At 47.0% G+C, this 25,210-nt stretch overlaps 1 protein-coding gene across 2 annotated transcripts in view; it reads left to right on the top strand.

The window, feature by feature from the left end:
- Window positions 1–25,210, top strand: part of NRF1 (nuclear respiratory factor 1) — a 135,501-nt gene that overhangs the window by 54,613 nt on the left and 55,678 nt on the right. For both annotated transcript variants that reach the window (XM_069765397.1, XM_069765396.1), the window contains one exon: window positions 16,319–16,477. In XM_069765397.1, the coding sequence (XP_069621498.1) occupies window positions 16,319–16,477 (159 nt within the window). The remainder of the gene's footprint in view (window positions 1–16,318; window positions 16,478–25,210) is intronic.

The following is a 25,210-nucleotide window of genomic DNA, read 5'->3' as shown; positions in this document are numbered from 1 at the left end:
AAATCTCGGCTTATACTCGAGTATATACGGTATATTAATGCCACGTCTTCAAGAACGGCAATAAAAAAACTAAAAAAAAAAACAGCCTTAAACTTGGAATAAATTAGTAAACTGCATTGTGTGCCTAATTATGACCATAACATTTTTACCTAAGTACCATATCTACAATGGCGTAACTGCGTAGACTACCATGTGAGGTAACTACATGGCAGATGCAACCATCTCAAAGTAAAAGCTGCTCGTCATAAAACATGTTGTTTTCATCAGTTGCCTCAATCTAGTGCTACTAATGCAAAGGTCTTATGTATTTCTAGGTCCTAGTTTCTGCATGTTTGTGTATTCACCGAACCATGTTTTGTTTTTTTTTGTTGCTGTTTTTAATCTTGAGTCATATAGTTCAAACCGGCATTATTACCAATATACTCTGGCACTTTAGACTTTCATTAGAATCATTGTTTAACGAAATGACAATAACAGTACTCTTAACTTATTGTTGTCTAGAGACTTGTGGTTATCATTTTCTAAATGGCATTTTAGATGAGAACTGGACCTCAAAGTCTTTGCTGCTGGTAATGTGATTTCTGGGGTCTCAGAGGATTTCCACTATTCTTAAAGAGGCTGTCCATTGTTGCTTTTACATTGATGGGCTATCATTAGGGTAGGTCATCAAGGTCTGATCTGCCAAGGTCCGACATCCAGCGCCCCCACCAATCAGCTTCTATCAGTGGCGGCCACCGGCCAGAAGTACTCGCTTGCCGAGATGCTCCTTCTATTTGTAAAGGATGCCATGAGGTATTCCAAATCCACCACCTATGGATTTGAATAGGAGGAGGATGTGCTGTTCCAAGCCCCGGCCACTACAAGTAGATGGAGCAGTTCGGCAAGTGAGTATTTCTGGCCGACAGCTGCTGACCCCAATAACAGCAGATCAACGGGGGTGCCGGATGTCGGACCCTGGCTGATCAGACACTGATGACTTATCTTAAGGATAAGCCATCAATGTAAAAGTAGTGGGCAACCTCTTTACTGAGCAAAATCCTGCTGACAGGTTTGTTTAACCCCTTAGTGACAGAGCCAATTTGGTACTTAATGACCAGGCCAATTTTTGCAATTCTGACCACTGTCACTTTATGAGGTTATAACTCTGAAACGCTTCAACGGATCCTGCTGATTCTGAGATTGTTTTTTCGTGACATATTGTACTTCATGTTAAGGGGAACATTTCTTCGATATTACTTGCGATTATTTATGAAAAAAACGGAAATATGGCGAAAATTTTTTAAATTTTGCAATTTTCAAACCTTGTATTTTTATGCCCTTAAATCAGAGAGATACGTCAAAAATAGTTAATAAATAACATTTCCCACATGTCTACTTTACATCAGCACAATTTTGGAAACAAAATTTTTTTTTGTTAGGGAGTTATAAGGTTTAAAAGTTGACCAGCAATTTCTCATTTTTACAACACCTTTTTTTTTTTAGGGACCACATCACATTTGAAGTAATTTTGAGGGGTCTATATGATAGAAAATAATGAAGTGTGACACCATTCTAAAAACTACACCCCTCAAGGTTCTCAAAACCACATTCAAGAAGTTTATTAACCCTTCAGGTGTTTCACAGGAATTTTTGGAATGTTTAAATAAAAATTAACATTTAACTTTTTTTCACAAAAAATTTACTTCAGCTCCAATTTGCTTTATTTTACCAAGGGGTACAGGAGAAAATGGACCCCAAACCTTGTTGAACAATTTGTCCTGAGTGTGCCGATACCCCATAAGTGGAGGTAAACCAATGTTTGGGCGCACCGCAGAACTTGGAAGTGAAGGAGCGCCGTTTGACTTTTTCAATGCAGAATTGGCTGGAATTGAGATCAGACGCCATGTCACGTTTAGAGAGCCCCTGATGTGCCTAAACAGTGGAAACCCCCCACAAGTGACACCATTTTGTAAACTAGACCCCTTAAGGAACTTATCTAGATATGTGTGGTGAGCACTTTGAACCCCCAAGAGCTTCACAGAAGTTTATAACGTAGAGCCGTGAAAATAAAAAATCTCATTTGTTTACACAAAAATGATCTTTTCGCCCACAAATTCTTATTTTCACAAGGGTAACAGGAGAAATTAGACCACAAAAGTTGCTGTGCGATTTCTCCTGAATACTTCGAGACCCCATATGTGAGGGTAAACCACTGTTTGGGCGCACCGCAGAACTTGGAAGTGAAGGAGCACCGTTTTACTTTTTCAATGTAGAATTGGCAGGAATTGAGATTGGACGCCATGTCTCGTTTGGAGAGCTCCTGATGTTCCTAAACAGTGGAAACCCCCCACAAGTGACACCATTTTGGAAACTAGACCCCTTAAGGAACTTATCTAGATGTGTGGTGAGAACTTTGAATGCCCAAGTGCTTCACAGAAGCTTAGAATGCAGAGTCGTGAAAATAAAAAATATTTTTTTTTTCCACAGAAAAGATTTTTTAGCCCCCAAGTTTTTATTTTCACAAGGGTAACAAGAGAAATCGGACCCCAAAAGTTGTTGTCCAATTTGTCCTGAGTATGCTGGTACCCCATATGTGGGGGTAACCCACTGTTTGGGCGCACGGCAGAGCTCAGAAGGGAGGGAGCACCATTTGACTTTTTGAGCGCAAAATTGGCTGTCGTGTTTGGAGACCCCCTGATGTACCTAAACAGTGGAAACCCCCCCAATTCTAGCTCCAACCCTAACCCCAACACACCCCTAACCCTAATCCCAACCCGATCCATAATCCTAATCACTAACCCTAACCATAATCACAACCCTTACCCCAAAACAACCCTAATGTCAACCCTAACCATAACCCTAATCAAAACCCTAAATCCAACACACCCCTAAGCCTAATCTCAACCCTAACCTCAAACCTAACCCTAATCCCAATACACCCCTAATCACAACCCTAACCTTAACCCTAATCCCAAACCTAACCCTAATCCCAAGCGTAACCCTAATACCAACCCTAATCCAAACCCTAACCCTAATCCCAACTCTAACCCTAACTTTAGCCCCAACCCTAGCCCTAACTTTAGCCCCAACCCTAACCCTAAGGCTACTTTCACACTTGCGTCGTTTGGCATCCGTCGCAATCCGTCGTTTTGGACAAAAAACGGATCCTCCAAATGTGCCCGCAGGATGCGTTTTTTTGCCCATAGACTTGTATTGCCGACGGATCGTGACGGATGGCCACACATCGCGTCCGTCGTGCACTGGATCAGTTGTGTTTTGGCGGACCGTCGGCACAAAAAAACGTTCAATGTAACGTTTTTTTTGTACGTCACGTCCGCCATTTCTGACCGCACATGCGTGGCCGTAACTCCCCCCCCCTCCTCCCCAGGACATAGATTGGGCAGCGGATGCGTTGAAAAACTACATCCGCTGCCCACGTTGTGCACAATTTTCACAACGTGCGTCGGTATGTCGGGCCGACGCATTGCGACGGCCCCGTACCGACGTAAGTGTGAAAGAACCCTAACCCTGAATTTAGCCCCAACCCTAGCCCTAACCCTAGCCCTAACCCTAATTTTAGCCCCAACTGCTGTTCTCCTGCCGGCCGGCAGATGGAGACAGATGGCGGGCGCACTGTGCATGCGCCCGCCATTTTCTTTTGCCGGCGGCCAGGAGGAGCAGCAGGAGGACCCAGGGACACAGGTGAGTATGATAGGGTCCCCGAATCCCCCTATTTCTTTGTCCTCTGATGTGCGATCACATCAGAGGACAGAGAATTACACTTTGATTTTTTTTTTTTTTTTTTTGCGGTCGCCGGTAAACAGTTAATTACCGGCGATCGCAAAACAGGGGTCGGTAAAACCGACCCGATCATGTTCTTTGGGGTCTCGGCTACCCCCGGCAGCCGAGACCCCAAAGATTCTCCCGGTGCCGGCCGGCGGGCACACTGCGCATGCGCCCGCCATTTTGAAGATGGCGGCGCCCATCGGGAGCCATGAGGAGCACCGGGGGAGATAGGTGAGTATCGGGGGGCTATCTGGGACCCCCTTTCTCTGTCCTCTGATGTGCGATCACATCGGAGGACAGAGAAATTAAAAAGAAATTGTTTTTTTTTGTTTTTTTTTGCGATCGCCAGTAAACGGTTAATTACCGGCGATCGCAAATGCGGGGTCAGTAAAAAAAACCCCGAATCATGTTCTCTGGGGTCTGGGCTACCCCCGGCAGCCGAGACCCCGGAGAAAATCCGACTCTGGGGGGGCGCTATTTACATTTTCCACAGCGCCGTTAATTAACGGCGCTGTGGTTTAAGTACCCTTAGCGGCTGCCGTTAAAAGGCGTATCGGCGGTCGCTAAGGGGTTAAACTACAGACACTGTCAGGTAGGAGCTGTGATACTGATTAAAATGATACCTGGGGTGATGCAATCTTTCTTGTGGCTGTTCTTTAATCTGTATTTGTCGTTTTCAGTTCGGGGGCGGGGATTTGTGGTGCTTTGCGTAGATATTCACCAGTATTGGCTTCTGACAGGTCACTGATCCTTCAGTGACCTGCCCCCTATTTTACATAGGGCAAATACTTTGATGTGTTTAGAAAAATAGACTTATATTGCGCAAAATGCAGGCGCCTGCGTACTAGCATGTAAAGCATTATGCCTACAGTATTGCCGGGTAAAATAAAAAAAAAAATTACCTTCATCAAAATGGCAGGGGGAGATTGTGCATTTGCACAATTCTGCTGACAGGTTCACTTTAAATTAAAAATGTAATAAATATGGGGCTCTTGCCACATATTAAAAATCCATTAAGATATTTTTCCAGGACGTCCCCCTGACAGCACCCTGGAGGACATCCTCCTCCTTGCAGGGACAGGAAAAACACACGAGAGGTTAAAAGGTCCCACTCCGCCCTGCATGGAGGGACACACGAGAGTTGTGCAGCGTGTGAAGGCTTACCGGAGACCGGAGGGTTCAGGGGGATCGTGCGGCTGGTCCTATATCCTTCCCACTGTCAAGTGGCCCAGGGCAGAAACTTCCCGGTGGGGAGTCCCTCTGCCCCACAGACCAGTCGAGCTGACGGTCTCGTTGGTAGAGCTACTTCCTCCTGGTGGGGGGCTATCGGCTCTGGCGCCAGGCAGGAGAAGAGGCGCCCGGAACTATGTGTTCCATACAGGAACATGGAGGAGTCAGCGGTCAGCAGCCACTCCCGGGACCAAGCGTCATTTCCGGTGACGTCAGCGGGGCCCAGCTTGCGTTCCACATCATGGAACGCGGAAGTAGGTGTACAATAACTGAGCGTCCCTTCCGGTGACGTCAGCGGCGTATGCTGTCCGGCGTTCCACAGCGTGGTATGTGGACATAGTAAGGAGTAAAAAGCAAGCGGCAGATTTCATTAGGTTTGCGCTCAGGCTTCCGAGGGTCCGCATGTGAACAGGACTCGCGGTCTAATGTTCAGCGTCGCTGGTTGGCACAGTGTGTGTTTTGGATATTCCACAGACACCCCTTCCAACGACTAAAAAGCCAGGCAAGGCCTTGGCAAAGAGTAACCATTGCTCCATATGTCACTTAAAGCTTCCAGAGGCGTACAAAAAATCACTCTGCAGCTCATGTATTTCCAAGGTTGTAAGGGAAGAACAACCAACATTCTTGTCTGAGATGAGGAGTTTAATCCGGGAGGAAGTGCAAGCCTCCTTGGCTACCATATCACAACAACACCATTCTAGTCCAGGCCGTAAGAGACCCAGATGGGACCCAGAACAGAGAGATCTTGATATATCTTCAAATGAAGAATCAGACCTTAAAAGCTCAGACCAGGAAGAAGGAGAGCTCCCACTAGAAGAGCAGGATCAAGGAAGGAAATATCTCTTCCCAGTGGAAGATACGGGAGATCTAGCACATGCGGTGAGAAATACTATGCAGATAAAGGAGGAGCCACGTACAAAGTCCAGACAGGATCTAATGTTTGGAGGTCTTACATCTCAGAGACAGACGGTGTTCCCTGTAAGTGAACATATCCGGCTGATGATATTGCAAGAATGGAAAGAAGCAGAACGTAGACTAGTGATGTCCCGGGAATTTAAGGATCGTCCTTATTTGACCCAGATGATATCAGGACATGGGAAGAAATCCCTGGCTATGTGCACACGATGCAGATTTAGTGCAGATCTGCAGCGTTTTTTTTCTGCAGCAGAAACACTGCAGAACTGCACTGTGATTTATAGTACAATGTAAATCAATGTGAAAAAAAAAAGCTGTGCAGAAAATTCAGCGCAGAAACGCTGCTGATTTCAAAGTGCATGTCACTTCTTTTGTGCACTTCTGCAGCGTTTCTGCACCCCTCCATTAATAGAAATCCGCAGTTGTAAAAACTGCATAAAATCCGCATCAATTCCGCACAAAAACCGCAGCAAATCCGCAGCTGCGGATTCTGCCAGGAGATGCGGATTTTGTGCAGAAAATTCTGCACCTCTTTTCCTACGTGTGCACATAGCCTAAAGTCAACGTACCTGTGGCCAAAGTTACAAAAAAGACATCCATTCCTTTTGAGGACTCTTCAAGCCTCAGAGATGCCATGGATCGCAAGGCAGATATTCTCCTACGTCGAGTTTGGGAAACGTCAGCAGCCCTGATACGGACTACTATAGCGGCTACTTCGGTGGCCAGATCCATGTTCTTATGGATGGGGCAATTAGAAGAACATTTAGTTAAGAAGACCCCGCGGGCTGAAATAATTTCTTCCCTTCCCATTATAAAATCCGCCACGGCATTCTTGGCTGATACTTCAGCCAAATCAGTGAGATTTGCGGCTAAAAGTAGTTACTTGTCTAATGAAATCCGTAGAGCTATCCTGGTCGGGTGATAACGCCTCTAAAAATAAATTATGTGCCATTCCCTTTGCAGGATCTAGGGTGTTTGCCTCTTATAGTAAAAAAGGGAGATTTGCCACCACCTCGCAAACAACCTGATTATAGAGAGCAGTGGAGATCCAACAAAGGTACCTATAAAGGTTCCTATGCCCAGAACAGAAGGGGAAAAAATTCCCTTTTCGGATCAAGCTCTAGATCTAGAAGACAATGATGCCATAGGTATAGGGGGCAGGCTCAGTCTTTTTCTAAACAAATGGAGTTAGATAACAAAAAATGAATATGTACTAAATATAATATCAGAGGGCTACAGAATAGAGCTTATATCTACCCCTCCCCAAAGGTGTATCTCACCGACAACTGTGGCAGCCGATTTTCCAATGTTCTCAGACCTTCAGGAACTTTTCAGCTCCAAGGTCATAGTTCGGGTCCCCTCATCAGAAATAGGCAGAGGTCACTAGTCTTCCCTATTCTCAATCCTGAAACCGTCAGGGGAAACACGCACAATCATAAATTTAAAACCGCTAAACTTTTAGGTCAAATACAAAAGGTTCAGGATGGAATCCATAAGATCAACCATCCACCTCATAGACAAAAATTCAATAATGTGCACTCTCGACCTGAAGAGTGCGTATTATCCGGTTCTAATCCATCCAACCTCTCAGGAACTTCTGAGGTTCTCGGTAAGTCTGCCGGACCAAACCTGCCACCTCCAATTTCAATGCCTCCCGTTCGGCTTGGCCTCAGCTCCAAGAATATTTACGAAGTTGATCGCAGAGGTAGTTGCATATCTAAGAAACCAAGGAATTACAATAATTCCTTATTTGGACGATTTTCTACTGGTAGCCCGATCAGAAAGAACTTTGCTCCTACACAGAGATCGAACCATTGCGGTGTTGGAATCCCTTGGCTGGGTCGTAAATAGAAAAAAGTCACACCTGAAGCCCGAATCTTTGAAAGTATTCCTTGGAGTGCTTCTGGACTCTACCTGCAGAGAGTCCTTTCTACAAAGAGAAAAGCAGGAATCCATAAGAAAGATGATCACAGAATTCCTGAAACATCGGGTTACCATAAGATCAGCCATGAAGATCTTAGGAATAATGACAGCCTGTATCACCTGTGTCAGGTGGGCCCAAGCCCACTCAAGACTATTACAAAGACAGGTTCTCTCGGTATGGGATCGGTGCCAGATGTCTCTGGACAGACCAATACATCTATCAACAGCAGTGAAAAGATCATTATGATGGTGGATACAACCCGGCAACCTAAGGACAGGAGTTCCATGGATCGTGACCACTTGTGTAGTAATCTCCACGGACGCCAGTCAGTGGCGATGGGGAGCACACCTAGAAGGAAGGTTTTTTTCAGGGCAGGTGGCCCGAAGACCTCAGCCACAAGTCATCAAACTTCAGAGAACTTTATGCAGTTTGGGAGACCCTAAGAAGAAACCGTTCTCGGCTAAAGAACAAGCATGTGAAGATTTTAACGGACAACATGACAGCAGTGTCATTCTTGAGACACCAAGGAGGTCCCAAGCACAAAGCACTAGAAGATCTAGCGCAAAAGTTATTTGTCTGGGCAGAGAACACAGTTCTTTCAATTACAGCAGTGCACTTAGAAGGCAAAATCTCCTGGCCGACTACCTAAGCAGGAGAAAGGTTTGTCCAACAGAGTGGGAACTAAACCAAGAAATTTTCCAAATATTGTGCCACCGTTGGGGAACTCCCAGAGTAGATTAATTTGCCACAAGAAAAAATTTGAAGGTGCCCAGATTCTATTCTCTCAATCCTTCAGACATGCCAGAAGCAGTCGACGCCTTAAGCCAGACTTGGGACGAACCACTCTCCTATGCCTTTCCTCCATTGGCACTCATTCCAGTGGTTCTCAGGAAAATCCAGGAAGACCAGGCAACAGTGCTGTTGATTGTGCCATTCTGGCCAAAGTGAAGCTGGTTCCCGTTGCTGGGGTCCATGACTGCAGAGAACCCAATCAAGCTTCCTCTATGGAAAGACATCATCTATCAGGGTCCGGTCTTGCACCAAAACCCGGGAAGATTACATCTGTCAGCATGGATCCTGAAAGGGACATCTTGAAAGCTCGGGGGTTTATCAGATGAAGTCATTTCAACCATTCAAGCTAGTAGAAAACCAGTAACTTCGGGGGTCTACTACAAGATCTGGAAGAAATTCTGTATGGAGGGTGGCAGGAAGTCTGTGTTGCCAGAGACCCTGGATGTCCCCAGAGTTCTGGATTTTCTTCAGTCTGGGTTCAGCATGGGTCTTAGGCCTAGTACCCTTAAGGTACAGATTTCGGCCCTCAGCACTTCAGATATCCTTTGGCCTCCCACCCATGGATAATTAGGTTTGTTAAAGCCATCCAGAGATTGCGTCAAACCTTTATGGCATTTAACCCCCTCTTGGGACTTAAACATGGTCCTCAGGGCTCTATGTAAAGAACCTTATGCCCTAAAGGTACCGTCACATTAAGCGACGCTGCAGACAACGATCCCGATCGCTGCAGCGTCGCTGTGTGGTCGCTGGAGAGCTGTCACACAGACAGCTCTCCAACGACCAACGATGCCGAGGTCCCCTGGTAACCAGGGTAAACATCGGGTTACTTAGCGCAGGGCTGCTCTTAGTAACCCGATGTTTACCCTGGTTACCAGCGTAAACATAAAAAAAAAAACCACTACATACTTACATTCCGAAGTCTGTCTTCTCCGGCGCTCTGCTTCTCTGCACTAAGCGCCGGCCGGAAAGCAGAGCACAGCGGTGACGTCACCGCTGTGCTTTCCGGCCGCTGCGCTTACACAGTGCAGAGAAGCAGAGCGCCGTAGAGGACAGGCACCGGAATGTAAGTATGTAGTGTTTTTTTTTTTTTTACATTTACACTGGTAACCAGGGTAAACATCGGGTTACTAAGCGCGGCCCTGCGCTTAGTAACCCAATGTTTACCCTGGTTACCAGTGAAGACATCGCTGAATCGGCGTCACACACGCCGATTCAGCGATGTCTGCGGGAGTCCAGCGACGAAATAAAGTTCTGGACTTTCTGCGCCGACGATGGCACAGCAGGATCCTGATCGCTGCTGCCTGTCAAACTCAACGATATCGCTAGCCAGGACACTGCAACGTCACGGATCGCTAGCGATATCGTTCAGTGTGAAGGTACCTTAAGTGAAAACATGCCTATCTCAATTCGTACATGGAAAACAGCCTTTCTAGTTGCAATTACGACAGCTAAAAGAGTGGGAGAGATTCAGGCTTTATCTATTAGGGATCCCTATCTTCAGATTTGCGATGATCACATAATCTTAAAATTAGACCCATCGTTTATCCCCAAAATTGCATCAGTTCAAAAACGGTACCAAGAAATAATTTTACCCTCCTTTTGCGAAAACGCCTCCAATGTAAAAGAGCAATCTTTACACTCCCTGGATGTCAGACAAGCAGTGTTGGACTATCTAGAGGCCACTAGTACCTGGAGAAGGGACCCTAACCTATTTAGGGGTAAAAAAGCTTCCAAAACTTCTATAGCTAGATGGATCACAACTGTAATTGCTAAAGCCTATTTATCAGAAGGGGTAGACTGCCCAGTGGGAATAAAAGCTCATTCTACTAGGGTTATGTTAGCATCATGGACTGAACGAGCAGCGGCGTCCTTAGAACAAATATGTAAGGCCGCAACCTGGGCCAGGGTGAATACATTTTATAAACCTTATGAACTTGACGAGTTAGCAGCCCAGGTAACGTCATACAGGAGAAAAGTTTTCCAAGCAGTAGTCCCACCCTAGAGGAGTTTTCTTTGGTATTCTCCAGGGTGCTGTCAGGGGGACATCCTGGAAAATGGGTATTAGACCTACCGGTAATTCTGTTTCCAGGAGTCCATCCTGACAGCACCATTACTTTCCCCCCATGTATACTATTTTCATAAGCTGTAATATGATTTGGTTAATTAAAAGAATTCAAATTAGCATCTATCCATGGTGTGGTACTTGTCAAAACACTGAAGGAAAGGGGGAGGAGTGGGACCTTTTAACCACTCGTGTGTTTTTCCTGTCCCTGCAAGGAGGAGGACGACGTCCTCCAGGGTGCTGTCAGGATGGACTCCTGGAAACCGAATTACCGGTAGGTCTAATACCCATTATTTAATCGATAGGTTAAATATCCTCATGGATTCTAATGCACTGATGTAGTGAATGGCGTATATTCTCTGTGGAATGCACAGCTGGAGTATTTTTGTATGAAGATCACCTTCAAAGTACAAAACTACCAAATCCCAGTGATTGGAGCTCCAGTTGATAAATTGGGTGGTAGTGCCCACTGTTCTGCTATGTGAATTGAACTACTGAGGTTTCCACCATTCTTGTCTGGTATCCCTTGTTAAGTCATTCACGTGACAAATATTATTCACTCTCAAAGGGGTATTCCTTTTGATACTTGCCAGGTTTCACGTGCAATCACCAGATATTTTGTTTGTGTCCTATTCAGTAAAATAGGAAACCTGTATAATGCCCCCAAAAGCTGCTTGTGGGTTTGCAGTTTATAAGTAGATGTGACGTCACTGGCAACACTCCCCTCCATAGGTGGAATTCAGCGCAGCCGAAATACTATTTTAAATAACAGAACATTTTAACTATGTTGTTCAGGACTACTATTTTGATGACCTATCCATTGACTAGGTCATCGATATCAGATCTTGGGGGACGGCTACTCCAGCCAGATGTAAACTGTTAGAAGCTGGCGTAGCAGTTTAGGCAGCTTCTTGGTGCTCCAGACAAGCTCCTGTGCATTTGAAATTACTGATCGCTGCAACCTATTGATCCTGAGAATGGGGCTCTGCAGAGAGAATGGATTGAAGGTCAATCATGCCAACCTTTACTCTATTCATTGTCCAGGAGTTTGCTAGAAAAAAATTACCTCTGTTCTCTATGTCCGAATCCTTGTGATTATTGAGTTATCACTAGTGATGAGCAAACGTGCTCTGATAAGGTTTTATCTGAGCATGTGTCGATGCTAACCGAGAGACTTCGGCGTGTTCGAGTCCCCTCTGCTGCATGTCTCGCGACTGTTTGACAGCCACACATGCAGGAATTTCCTGTTTGTTATGCATTTCCCACATGTGTTGCAGCTGTTGAACAGCCTCGAGACATGCAGGGATTCTAACATATTTTTCAAGGACGCCGAAGTCACTCTGTTAGCACATGAGCATACCCGGATAACACCTTATACCAGCACTTACGCTCACCACTAGTTATCACCTATCCTATAGATGGGACATAATTTACAATCGCTTTTAAGGTCGAGAGGATTTGGAAATTCTGTATTTTTTTTTTTTTTTTCAAAGATGAAAACACTTTTTGAATCTCTTATGTTCCCCCAGTAGAATAATAGCACTTAGAGTATGTGCACACGTTGCGGATTTGGCTGCGGATCCTCAGCGGATTTGACGCAGTTTTCCATGCATTGTACAGTACCATGTAAACCTATGGAAAACCAAATCCCCAGTGCACATGCTGCGGAAACGCTGTGGTTTATTTTCTGCAGCATGTCAGTTCTTTGTGCGGATTCCGCAGCGTTTTACACCTGCTCCATAATTGGAATCCGCAGGTGTTAAAATGCAGGTAAAAACCGCGGTAAATCTGCAGGTAAAATGCAGGGCATTTTACCTGCAGATTTTTCAGATTCTGCGCGGAAAAATCTGCCCTCGAATCAACGTGTGCACATACTCTTAGGCTATGTGCACACGTAGGGAAAGAACTGCAGAATTTTCTGCACAAAATCCACATCTCCTGGCAGAATCCGCAGCTGCAGTTTTTATGCGGTTTTAGTGCTTTTTTGTGCGGAATTGATGCGGATTTTGTGCATATTTTATGCAGTTTTTACCACTGCGGATTTCTATTAATGGAGGGGTGCAGAAACGCTGCAGAACTGCACAAAATCAGTGACATGCACTTTTTTGAAATCTGCAGCGTTTCTGCGCAGATTTTTCTGCACCATGTGCACAGCTTTTTTTTTTCCACATTGATTTACATGGTACTGTACATCACAGTGCAGATTTGCAGCGTTTCTGCGGGTAAAAAAAAAACTCTGCAGCTCTGCACTAAATCTGCATCGTGTGCACATAGCCTTAGTCTCTGCTCCAGTGCCGGTGCAGTTCAAGTATTAACGGTACTGGCTTTTCCGTGGAATGCGGGACATTGTCACATGATCCCTCAACCAATCGGTGTTGACTTCACACTCCCTTCTTCAGACAAATGAAGAATCTGAGGAAGTGAGAGAGCAGCTGTAATTTTCACTTTCTCTGGATGCCAATTATGTCGATAGGAGAGTGAAGCCAGCACAGATTTGCTGCAGAAGTCAAGTAACATAGCAATGTCACGCAATCCCCGGTAAAGCCAGTGCCGACACTGCTGGAACTGCGCCTGCACTGGAGATAAGTGTGTTAATGTTTTCCTGGAGGTAATCCTAGGGATTCAGAAGGTGTTGTCCGAGTAGTGGACAACCTTTTTAACACTTGTCACACCACACCAATAATAAAAGCATTTTCAGACCCCTATATTTTTATTTATTTTAAAGTTGATCATGGAGTAATCGTGGCATTAATTGGTTTTAGTAATATTTGCATTCACTCAGGTAATCCAGAATTAAATGAGGTGAGGTTGTGCATCATTTCCTACGGGATTGTTCAGCAACTTTGGAAGTGCCAGTAGCCTTTCATTAGGAGAAGTGATTAAGTGGGACAAGGGGAAGAGAGCTCAGGTGTGTTGCTCGCTAGCCCGGTCTAGGGCTTCAAGTGACATAACCTTAATTGCTGTATTTTCCATGATAGTCTTAAGGGAGACAGCTGTGATGGTGTTATGGGCCTGTAAATCCACTTCTCATACAGCTAGCATATTGATTTTTACACACAAATGCGAAGTATGAAAAATATACCCAGAAGTTGCTGTTTGGTTAACCGTTTTGAGTGCTGAAAAAGAGAAAATATTCCAGTTATTAATAGCTCATTATATAGGTGTTTCTCTATAGCCTTAAGATTTATTTTTTTAATCTACCGTACTTTTACTAGTGAATCAGTGTAACTTATTATGACTTTGGTCTCATGAATTAGGTTATTTAAATAGTTTTTTGGATAAGTCGTATCCCCAAAAAATTTTCAAAATCAAACTTTCTCTAAGCGTAGCATTAGGCAGTGTGGCCAGCCACATATGGCTGTAACTCCGTTCATGGCCTCACAATTTTATTCTTAATGATCTTCTGGCCATTGGCTTACCCTAAGTGAGCCGGCCTCCATCTGCGTCACCATCGCACTACTGCATCATCTTGGACTTAGAAATGATCCTAAGCTTGGATTTAACTATATGGCTCCTGCATCGTGCCTTTACTTATTTGGATGCATTGCCTTGTCTACTTTTTCTTTGTTGAATCTGATCCCAGTGATGAACGTAATGGTTCTATACCCTAGCAGTCTGTAGTGCAATTATTTTTTTATTTATTTTTTTCTCTTGTTGGTTTTGTTGTACTGACACTGTACAAACGGATAACACATGGACACTAGTGATGAGCCCAAGTGCTCGTTACTCGGGTTTGACTAGGGCGCTTGGGTATTCACCGAGTATCACGGGTGATCGAGTGACATGTAAGAGTCCCCGCGGCCGCATGTTTTGTGGCTATCTAGCAGCCGCAAGACATGCTTGCGCAGGAACTCTAACATGTCACTTGAGCACCCGTGTTATTCTGTGCATACCCGAGCGCCCTAGTCAAACCCGAATAACGAGCACTTGGGCTCATCATTATTGGACACATTAACCTTTTTTTATTTTTTTTTATTTGCTGGGTGATAAATCGGAGAATGTGTATCAAAATTACCCATTCTAGTGAATGGATTGCATTTCCAACAACCGCATAACTGATACCATCCCTGTTGCTGTCCTTTGAAACATGGAGGTGTGAATAATGTCTTAGATGGGCATGTAGCTGACAAGTATTATTGAAAAATGAAAAAGGCGTGATGCTTATGTTAGGAAAACCAAAACTTCCAATGACACAGCATAAAGTATTTTTGACTTCAGATGTAAAGTGTAAATCGACTGCAGCTTCTGCATGCACCTTGCATTAGTTACCTTGGGAGAATTTTTAGATTTATGGGCTGTAGTCACATGCCATAAGGAAGCATTTCGGCTCCGAAACGATTCTATATACAGCGAAAAAGATGTTTGGTGCTCCGTTTTCCTGTGTGGATTGTAGATGGCACTACCTGCTGAGCACTTGGCTTTTCTGCCCTTTGCTTAATTAGAAAAATGTTTTTCTTTAGTTTTATCGCTTCTCCTGTTGATCATGTCTCTAGAGGTTGCACCTAACAAGTAGGTTGCACTTCTTAACTAGACAGGGCTAGTAATTATTTCTGCACTCAAATTCTATGGTATCAGTAGTAAGGTGTTCATTAGTGTTAATATTTGATCTGCAACAAGCAACCCAATTACGGTAATTTCATTATGGCCAGAATTTTGCTCCTAATATTTCCAGTTTTCAGTACACGGGATCTTTCATAATTTACTTGTTAAATGTGCGAAATAACGTAAGATTACATAGCAGTTCATTATTGGCAAAAATGGTGGTTTTATCAGTTTTTTTTTTTTTAACCCCGTGAGAGAAAGGTATGTATATGAACCTGTGCCCCTTGCATCACTTAAGGGCTTATCACCAGTTCATATTACAGACAAGCTGGTGTTCCTGTGTAAACTATAAAGTCTCCCAGGGTTTGCATTGGGACTATGGCCTTTTTATTGTGCAGATTATCACAGGTCCCAAAAGGAACCATCTGTAATCAAACAATGATTGCCCATCTTCGGGACTTGCCATTGATTACACTACTGTATAAGGGGAACCTGTCAATATTATCTCCCACCACCAACCCCTCCAAGCTGTCCCCCCAATGTCCTCTCCATCTCTGATGCAATTTGTTGCTCCCTGACAGAAAAACAAATCCTTGTTGTAATCTATATGTAAATGAGGCTTATGTGCTCTGGGTGTGTTGAAAGCACTTCCCAAGCCTCTGGCTCTTTTCCATGGCTAGCTCCACCTTCCTCTGTGTAGCCAAGCCACTGAACCGGCAGGCGGAGGGAGGTTGAGCTGAGGGGAATAGAGACTGGGAGTCAGAGGCTTGGGAAGCACTTTGAAATTCCCAGAGCACTTAAGCCTCATTTACATATGAATTAAAAGAGCGGCCTTTTTTTCCATCCAGGGAGCAACATGACCATATAAACGGCTTTTGAGGGGGGATTGTACTGACATATTCCTTTTTTAATGGAATTTTCATTATAGCAAAGGAATCTTACTTTATACAGAAGATTCAAATGTAAAAAATGATTACACATTTCTATCATATATTGCATATTGTGTGTAGAATAGAAAGTGTGTAGTTTTTTTATTATTATTATTACACATATATGCACATTTTCATTTTTGTTTTCTCTATATGTAGGCTCAATTACGTGCATTCATCCCAGAAATGCTAAAATATTCCACAGGAAGAGGGAAACCAGGTTGGGGCAAGGAAAGTTGTAAACCTATCTGGTGGCCGGATGACATACCATGGGCTAATGTGCGCAGCGATGTCCGCACTGAGGAACAAAAACAGAGGGTAAGTTCTGCTGTTGATGGCATCAGCCTAATGGAAGGACCTTTAAACTGTGTCCAGCATTGTCACTTTCAAGGGTCCTAAAAAATAGTGTTTCCTGTTATTAATAAACTTCATGAAAATATTGCAAAGATCCTTTTTGCTTCTCCTCAAAACACCCTTTCCCCCGGTAATGGTGTAATTTTTAACTTGGTATTTATTGAAAACTAGATGGTGGCCCGATTCTAACGCATCGGGTATTCTAGAATATGCATGTCCACATAGTATATTGCACAGCCCACGTAGTATATTGCACAACCCACGTAGTATATTGCACAGCCCACGTAATGTATTGCCCAGCCACGTAGTATATTGCCCAGCCACGTAGTATATTGCCCCGCCACGTAGTATATTGCCCCGCCACGTAGTATATTGCCCAGCCACGTAGTATACAGCACAGAGCCACGTAGTATATTGCGCAGCCACGTAGTATATTGCCCAGTGACGTAGTATATTGCCCAGTGACGTAGTATATTGCCCAGTGACGTAGTATACAGCACAGAGCCACGTAGTATATTGCCCAGTGACGTAGTATACAGCACAGAGCCACGTAGTATATTGCGCAGCCATGTAGTATATTGCCCAGCGACGTAGTATATTGCCCAGTGACGTAGTATACAGCAGAGTCACGTAGTAGTTTGCCCAGTCACGTAGTATATTGCACAGCGACGTAGTATATTGCCCAGTGACGTAGTATACAGCACAGAGCCACGTAGTATATTGCCCAGTGACGTAGTATACAGCACAGAGCCACGTAGTATATTGCCCAGCCACGTAGTATATTGCCCAGCCACGTAGTATATTGCCCAGCCACGTAGTATATTGCCCAGCCACGTAGTATATTGCCCAGCCACGTAGTATATTGCCCAGCCACGTAGTATACAGCACAGAGCCACGTATATTGCGCAGCCACGTAGTATACAGCACATAGCCACGTAGTATATTGCCCAGCCACGTAGTATATTGCCCAGCCACGTAGTATATTGCCCAGCCACGTAGTATATTGCCCAGCCACGTAGTATATTGCCCAGCCACGTAGTATATTGCCCAGCCACGTAGTATACAGCACAGCCACGTAGTATATTGCGCAGCCACGTAGTATACAGCACATAGCCACGTAGTATATTGCCTAGTGATGTAGTATATTGCCCAGCCACGTAGTATATTGCCCAGCCACGTAGTATACAGCACAGCCACGTAGTATATTGCGCAGCCACGTAGTATACAGCACATAGCCACGTAGTATATTGCCTAGTGATGTAGTATATTGCGCAGCCACGTAGTATATTGCCCAGTGACGTAGTATATTGCCCAGTGACGTAGTATATTGCCCAGTGAAGTAGTATACAGCACAGAGCCACGTAGTATATTGCCCAGCCACGTAGTATATTGCGCAGCCATGTAGTATATTGCCCAGCGACGTAGTATATTGCCCAGTGACGTAGTATACAGCACAGTCACGTAGTAGTTTGCCCAGTCACGTAGTATATTGCACAGCGACGTAGTATATTGCCCAGTGACGTAGTATACAGCACAGAGCCACGTAGTATATTGCCCAGTGACGTAGTATACAGCACAGAGCCACGTAGTATATTGCCCAGTGACGTAGTATACAGCACAGAGCCACGTAGTATATTGCCCAGCCACGTAGTATATTGCCCAGCCACGTAGTATATTGCCCAGCCACGTAGTATATTGCCCAGCCACGTAGTATATTGCCCAGCGACGTAGTATACAGCACAGAGCCACGTATATTGCGCAGCCACGTAGTATACAGCACATAGCCACGTAGTATATTGCCCAGCCACGTAGTATATTGCCCAGCCACGTAGTATATTGCCCAGCCACGTAGTATATTGCCCAGCCACGTAGTATACAGCACAGCCACGTAGTATATTGCGCAGCCACGTAGTATACAGCACATAGCCACGTAGTATATTGCCCAGCCACGTAGTATATTGCCCAGCCACGTAGTATATTGCCCAGCCACGTAGTATATTGCCCAGCCACGTAGTATATTGCCCAGCCACGTAGTATATTGCCCAGCCACGTAGTATATTGCCCAGCCACGTAGTATACAGCGCAGCCACGTAGTATACAGCACATAGCCACGTAGTACATTGCCTAGTGACGTAGTATATTGCCCAGCCACGTAGTATATTGCCCAGCCACGTAGTATATTGCCCAGCCACGTAGTATATTGCCCAGCCACGTAGTATATTGCCCAGCCACGTAGTATACAGCACAGCCACGTAGTATATTGCGCAGCCACGTAGTATACAGCACATAGCCACGTAGTATATTGCCTAGTGATGTAGTATATTGCGCAGCCACGTAGTATATTGCCCAGTGACGTAGTATATTGCCCAGTGACGTAGTATATTGCCCAGTGACGTAGTATACAGCACAGAGCCACGTAGTATGTTGCCCAGCCACGTAGTATATTGCGCAGCCACGTAGTATATTGCCCAGCGACGTAGTATATTGCCCAGTGACGTAGTATACAGCACAGAGCCACGTAGTAGTTTGCCCAGTCACGTAGTATATTGCACAGCGACGTAGTATACAGCACAGTGCCACGTAGTATATTGCCCAGCCATGTAGTATATTGCGCAGCCATGTAGTATATTGCCCAGCGACGTAGTATATTGCCCAGTGACGTAGTATACAGCACAGAGCCACGTAGTATATTGCCAAGTTGCGTAGTATATTGCATAGCGACGTAGTATACAGGACAGAGCCACGTAGTAGTTTGCCCAGTCACGTAGTATACAGCACAGTGCCACGTAGTATATTGGCCACTCACGTAGTATATTGCCCAGCTGCATAGTATATTGCCCAGCCAGTTTTATCACAGGTTAAAAAATAAAAAATAAACATATACTCACCTTCCCGCGGGAGCCCTTGTAGTCCACGACAGCTTCCGGTCCCAGGGTTGGTATCGGTGCAGGACCTGTGATGACGTCGCGGTCACATGACCATAACGTCATGGCAGGTTCTTCTGCCACCAGAACCTGCAACGGAGGATGGCGGCCGGCGCGAGCGGCAACGGAGGGTGAGTATAGCAGGTTTTTTTTTTATATTATTTTTAACATTACATTTTTTACTCTTGATGCCGCATAGGCAGCGTCAATAGTAAAAAGTTGGGGACACACAGGGTTAATAGCGGCGGTAGCGGAGTGCGTTACCCGCGGCATAACACTGTCTGTTACCGCCAGCATTAACCCTGTGTTAACTGTGACCGGAGGGGAGTATGCGGGCGACAGGCACTGACTGCGGGGAGTAAGGAGCGACCATTTTCTTCCGGACTGTGCCCGTCGCTGATTGGTGTCGCCAGCTGCCTGTCATGGCTGCCGCGACCAATCAGCGAATGAATATCTGTGACAGACAGAAGGACAGACGGTAGTGACCCTTAGACAATTATATAGTAGATAGTAATCATTTCAGATGCATTAGGAACACTTTAGTTTTCATGGGATTGCATTACTAAACCAATATTGTAATTTGAATCCTGTCTTTCTCTATCGCCTCTCATTGGGGGACACAGGAACCATGGGTGTATGCTGCTGCTGACACTATGCACAAAAAAAGTTTGCTCCTCCTCTGCAGTGTACACCCCACTGACTGGCATTATGCACTTCAGTTTAGCTTGGTGTCAGTAGGAGGTGGACACAGGTCTTTCATTAGACCCTTATCTACCTCAATGTGCGTCGTTTTTCTTGGGTACCTTGGGTTTCCTTTTTGCTCGGCACAGTGTTTCAGGCTGCCTTTGGCTTGGTCGGCGTTGCCCCCCATTTCTTGCTCACAGGCAGCAAAGGGGTCCCAGGAGAGGGCAGGGGTCATTGCTGCATTTGCAGCACTTTCTCTGCACCTTGCGCGGTGGCCTCATAGGCAGCCGCGCGGTTACCTGCGGCCACATTTTCGCCCAGCGCGGCGGCCTTACAGCCAGCCGCGCTACCTTTCCTGCGGCCGCACTCCTTTCTACTGGCGTGGCGGCCTTGCAGGCTGCCGCGCCGCTCTCTCTCCGGCGGTCGCCGGTTTCTAATTTAGGCCCCGGCTTCTCCCGGGGCCTACATCCGGCGACACCACTCCGCCCACTTCCCCTTTACTCGGGCGGGCTTTTCTCCCGCCCGACCATCATTCCCTCGGCGTTGCTCCGCCCACCGGAACCATGCTCGCCTCCTAACTCCTCTGTGCGCTGCAGTGGACGACTACAGGTCCCAGATCCCCTTGGCTGGACTGCTGCAGAATTCGCATTCCCTTCCACGAAAGGCTTTCTTCCCTGAGGGACCATCTACGAGCTGGGCTGCATTTTCCGCCTGGAACCGCTTCGTATGCCGTAAGCTCTGCACTGCAGACTGACACTCCCCTCTGCCCCCCTGTCCCCTAACCTTCTGGCATTTTCTTCAGGGACCTTTTCAAAATGTCTACCTCTAAAGGTGACCTCTCTCGTCCTCCTACTTCTTCCTCTAATTCCTCTGCCTTAGTCAAATACTTTGCATGTTTGTCTTGTAACTGCAAACTTCCCTCAGGTCAGTCCTCTCCACTATGTCAGGCCTGCAGCAACCCAATTGTTCCCACCGCCCAGGAATCCCCCGGCCGCTCCGCTTGAGTGATACCCCCACCCCAGGCTGGGTTTCCTCTCTGTCACAATCAGTGGCGGATCTAACACGGGTGTCTCAAACTCTGGTATCAGTGCTGGACCGATTACCCCTGCAGACTCCCGCAGTAGCCAGCGGGTCGCAGGAACCTCCGTCCGAGCCCTCCATTATAAGCCGCAAAAGGTCCAGAGAGGAACGCCGGTCTGAGTCCTCTTCTCGCTCCATCTCGCCACACGGTCCTTCTCTGCGGTCGACTTCCCCCCTCCTCCTCCCCTGAGTCAGGCGAGGCGTTCTCTGATGCGCCTTCGGAGGATGTTTCGGAGCTGGATTCGAACCAAATCGCTACTATGAAGGATATGGTTCAGGATCTCATTGGAGCGATAAATCAAACCTGTGGCATCAAGGAACCCACAGATCAGGCGGTTTCATTTAGACGGGCTAAACCACCTTCCAAGTTTTTCGCTCCTCACCCTGAATTCGAGGAGATCATGACCAGAGAAAGAGAGAACCAGATGCTTTCAGAGAGGAAAGTGACTTGGTGTTTTATATCCCTTTTTCTTCGGAGCTCACCGCTAATTGGACTGCTTCTCCTTCGGTGGATCCTCCAGTTTCCAGGCTGTCCACAAACACGGACCTTCCACTGTCCGGCAGAGCATCTCTGAAGGATTCTAACGATAGAATCTTTCGCGAAGTCAGCCTTTGAAGCGGCTGCAGCAAGTCTTTGCCCGGCTTTTGCTTCCACTTGGGTTTCAAAATCCGTATCCAAATGGGCCAAACAACTCCGTCGGGGCATCCTGGTCTCCGCCTCCCTGGATGCCGCGTCTTGTGCGGCTCAGGCGTCCAGCAATGCTGTTGCCATCCGCCGGACCGTTTGGCTCATGGCCTGGCAGGCGAATTTGTCTTCTAAAAAGTCCCTTACCAGCCTGCCTTTTCAAGGTTCACGTCTCTTTGGTGCTAAGCTGGACCAAATCATTAAGGATGCCACCAGGGGCACAAGCTCTCTTCTTCCCCAGGCCAAACCTCGTCGCCCTCCTCCTAGACGTCAATTTCGGTCCTTTCTGCCCTTTCGTCGCTTCGCGGCATCAAACTCCTTTTCCCAGCAGCAACAGAGGCAACAGGCACGTCAAGAGAAGACTGTATCCTTTAGACCCACTCCTTCCTGGCGTCCTCGCTACTCCCAGGGTAGATCCTCCAGATGCTGGACTGGAAGATCCACCTCGGCATGACTCTCAGCAAAACCCCAGTCCACTTCCCAGGCTGGGCGGCCGTCTCCTCTTCTTTAGGGGCGTCTGGATCCCTTCAGTAGAGGACGCATGGGTCAGGGAAGTTGTATCCTCCGGTTACAAAATAGAGTTCGTTTCACGACCCCGGGATCGTTTCTTCGAATCCCGACCTCCAAGAGATCCCGCTCTAGTTCCGGGCTTCTTCGCAGTCATTGCTTCTCTCCTCAAAGCCGGGGTAATCGTTCCCGTCCCAGAAAAAGAACGGTTCACAGGTTTCTATTCCAATCTTTTTGTTACCGAAGAAAGACGGCAAGGTTCGTCCCACCCTGGATCTCAAATTGCAGAACAGGAGAGTTCGTCTGAGTCACTTCAGGATGGAATCCCTTCGTTCAGTAATAGCTTCCATGGAGGCTCAGGAATTTCTATGTTCCATAGATATTCAGGACGCCTACCTCCACGTCCTGATATTCCCGGGACATCACCGATTCCTTCGCTTTGCGGTGCTTCAGGACCATTTTCAGTTCGTCGCCCTGCCGTTCGATCTCTCAACCATTCCCAGGGTTTTCACGAAGATAATGGCGGCACTGATAGCCATCTTGAGAGTTAGAGGCCTGGTCCTGTTTCCGTACCTCAACGACATCCTCATCAAGGCTCCGTCCTTTTCTCAGGCTCACGAAAGTCTGTCCATCGTCCTCAACACCCTAGCCCGTTTCGGGTGGCTGGTCAACCAGAAGAAGTCCTGCCTTATTCCTTCCCAGCGCCTCGTTTTTCTGGGCATGCTCTTCGACACTCGTCAGACCAAAGTCTTCCTTCCCGAAGACAAGAGATCCATCCTTCGTCGGGACGTACGATTGCTCTAGGGTGCCCGGCTCCCCTCCTTCTGATCGGCCATGAAGGTTCTGGGGAGGATGGTAGCAACATTGGAAGCGATTCCCTTCACCCAATTTCACTCTCGACCTCTTCAGCAGGCCATTCTGTCACAGTGGGACAGGTCTGTCTTCTCTCTGGATCGTCCGATCCGACTCTTCCCGGGTCAAGCTGTCCCTCAACTGGTGGCTCACGTCACCTCTCGTCTCCCAGGGCAGGTCCTTCCTTCCAGTTCACTGGCAGGTGGTGACGACGGAAGCCAGCCTGCTCAGCTGGGGTGCGGTGTTTCGCCACCTGACTGTTCAGGGTCGTTGGTCGGCGCAGGAGTCTTCTCTGCTGATCAGCGTTCTCGAGATTCGGGCCATCTTTCTTTTGGAAAGGATTCTCAGGAGTCTACCGATCCGAATCCAGACGGACAATGCCACGGTGGTGGCATATGTCAACCATCAGGGGGGACTCTGAGCTCCTTGGCCGAGGTATCCAAGATCCTCCTCTGGGCAGAAGTAACGGTTCCGGTGATTTCCGCGGTGCATATCCCCGGCGTGGACAATTGGGCCGCCGACTTCCTCAGCCGCGAGGGTCTCGCGGCAGGGGAATGGTCCTTGCATCCGGAGGTCTTCCATCAGATTTGTCTTCGATGGGGGACTCCGGACGTGGACCTCACGGCATCCTGAATGAACAGGAAGGTTCATCTCCAGGTGTCACGACCCCCTTGCAGTGGGCGTCAACGCTCTGGCCATTCCTTGGACGCAGTTTGGTTCGTGCTGCCCTATCTGTTCCCACCCCTTCCCTTACTTCCCAAGCTGTTGAAAAAGATCAAAGTGGAAGGGGTGCTGGTCATTGTGATCGCCCCAGATTGGCCCAGGAGAGCTTGGTTTGCGGAAATCATCAATCTTCTCGCGGACGCCCCCTGGTGCCTTCCAGACAGGCCTGATCTTCTGTCTCAGGGCCCGATCTGCCACCCGAATTCTTGGTCACTCAGTTTAACGGCATGGCTGTTGAGACTGCAGTTCTAAGAGCGGACGGCCTTTCGGACTGGGTCATTCACACCATGATCCAGGCTAGGAAACCCTCGTCCTCCAGGATCTACTATCGTACCTGGAAGGCTTACTTCAGTTGGTGCGAGTCCAACCGCGTTTCACCTATGTCCTTTTCCCTGCCTTCCATCTTGGCCTTCCTTCAGGCAGGACTGGATTCGGGCCTTGCTCTTAGTTCCCTGAAGGGCCAGGTTTCTGCACTCTCTATCCTCTTTCAGAAGACTCTATCTTCTTGGCCACAGGTTAAGAACTTCAAGGAGTGGCCCATGCTGTTCCTCTGTACAGGGCCCCTGTGGACTCTTGGGATTTAAATCTGGTGCTGGACGTTCTGAGGGTTTCCCCTTTTGAGCCTCTCAGGGAGGTTCCCCTGTCAGTTTTATCTTGGAATATGGCTTTTCTTGTGGCCATCACTTCTATCCGCCACGTTTCCAAGTTGGCGGCCCTTTCTTGCCGACCTCCTTTCTTGGTCATCCACCTGGACAAGGTGGTCCTCAGGCTTCCGCCTTCCTAAGGTGGTTTCCACCTTCCACCTCAACGAGGACATCGTTCTACCTTCCTTTTGTTCTGCTCCGACTCATCCTCTGGAGCGATCGTTGAACAAGCTGGACCTCGTCAGGGCAGTGAGGATCTACCTAGTTAGAACATCCTCTTTCCGGAAGACGGATTCTCTTTTCGTCATTCCTTATGGCACGTGCAGAGGCCTGCCGGATTCCAAGGCGACTATTGCTCGCTGGATCAGAACCGCAATTTTGGAGGCTTACCGGGTCAAGAACAGAGTGCCCCCTCCTGGGATAAAGGCTCACTCTACCCGGGCAGTAGGCGCCTCCTGGGCAGTGCACCACAGGGCTTCCGCCCTACAGCTTTGCAAGGCGGCAACCTGGTCTTCCATCAACACGTTCGCCAAATTTTACAAGGTCCATACCTATGCTTCGGCGGACGCCAGCCTAGGCAGAAGGATCTTGCAGGCGG

Source organism: Ranitomeya imitator, chromosome 4 (assembly GCF_032444005.1).
Source record: "Ranitomeya imitator isolate aRanImi1 chromosome 4, aRanImi1.pri, whole genome shotgun sequence".
Lineage (NCBI taxonomy): Eukaryota > Metazoa > Chordata > Amphibia > Anura > Dendrobatidae > Ranitomeya > Ranitomeya imitator.
Note: the sequence above shows the minus strand (reverse complement) of the source record. Positions and strands in the feature narration are given on the sequence as shown.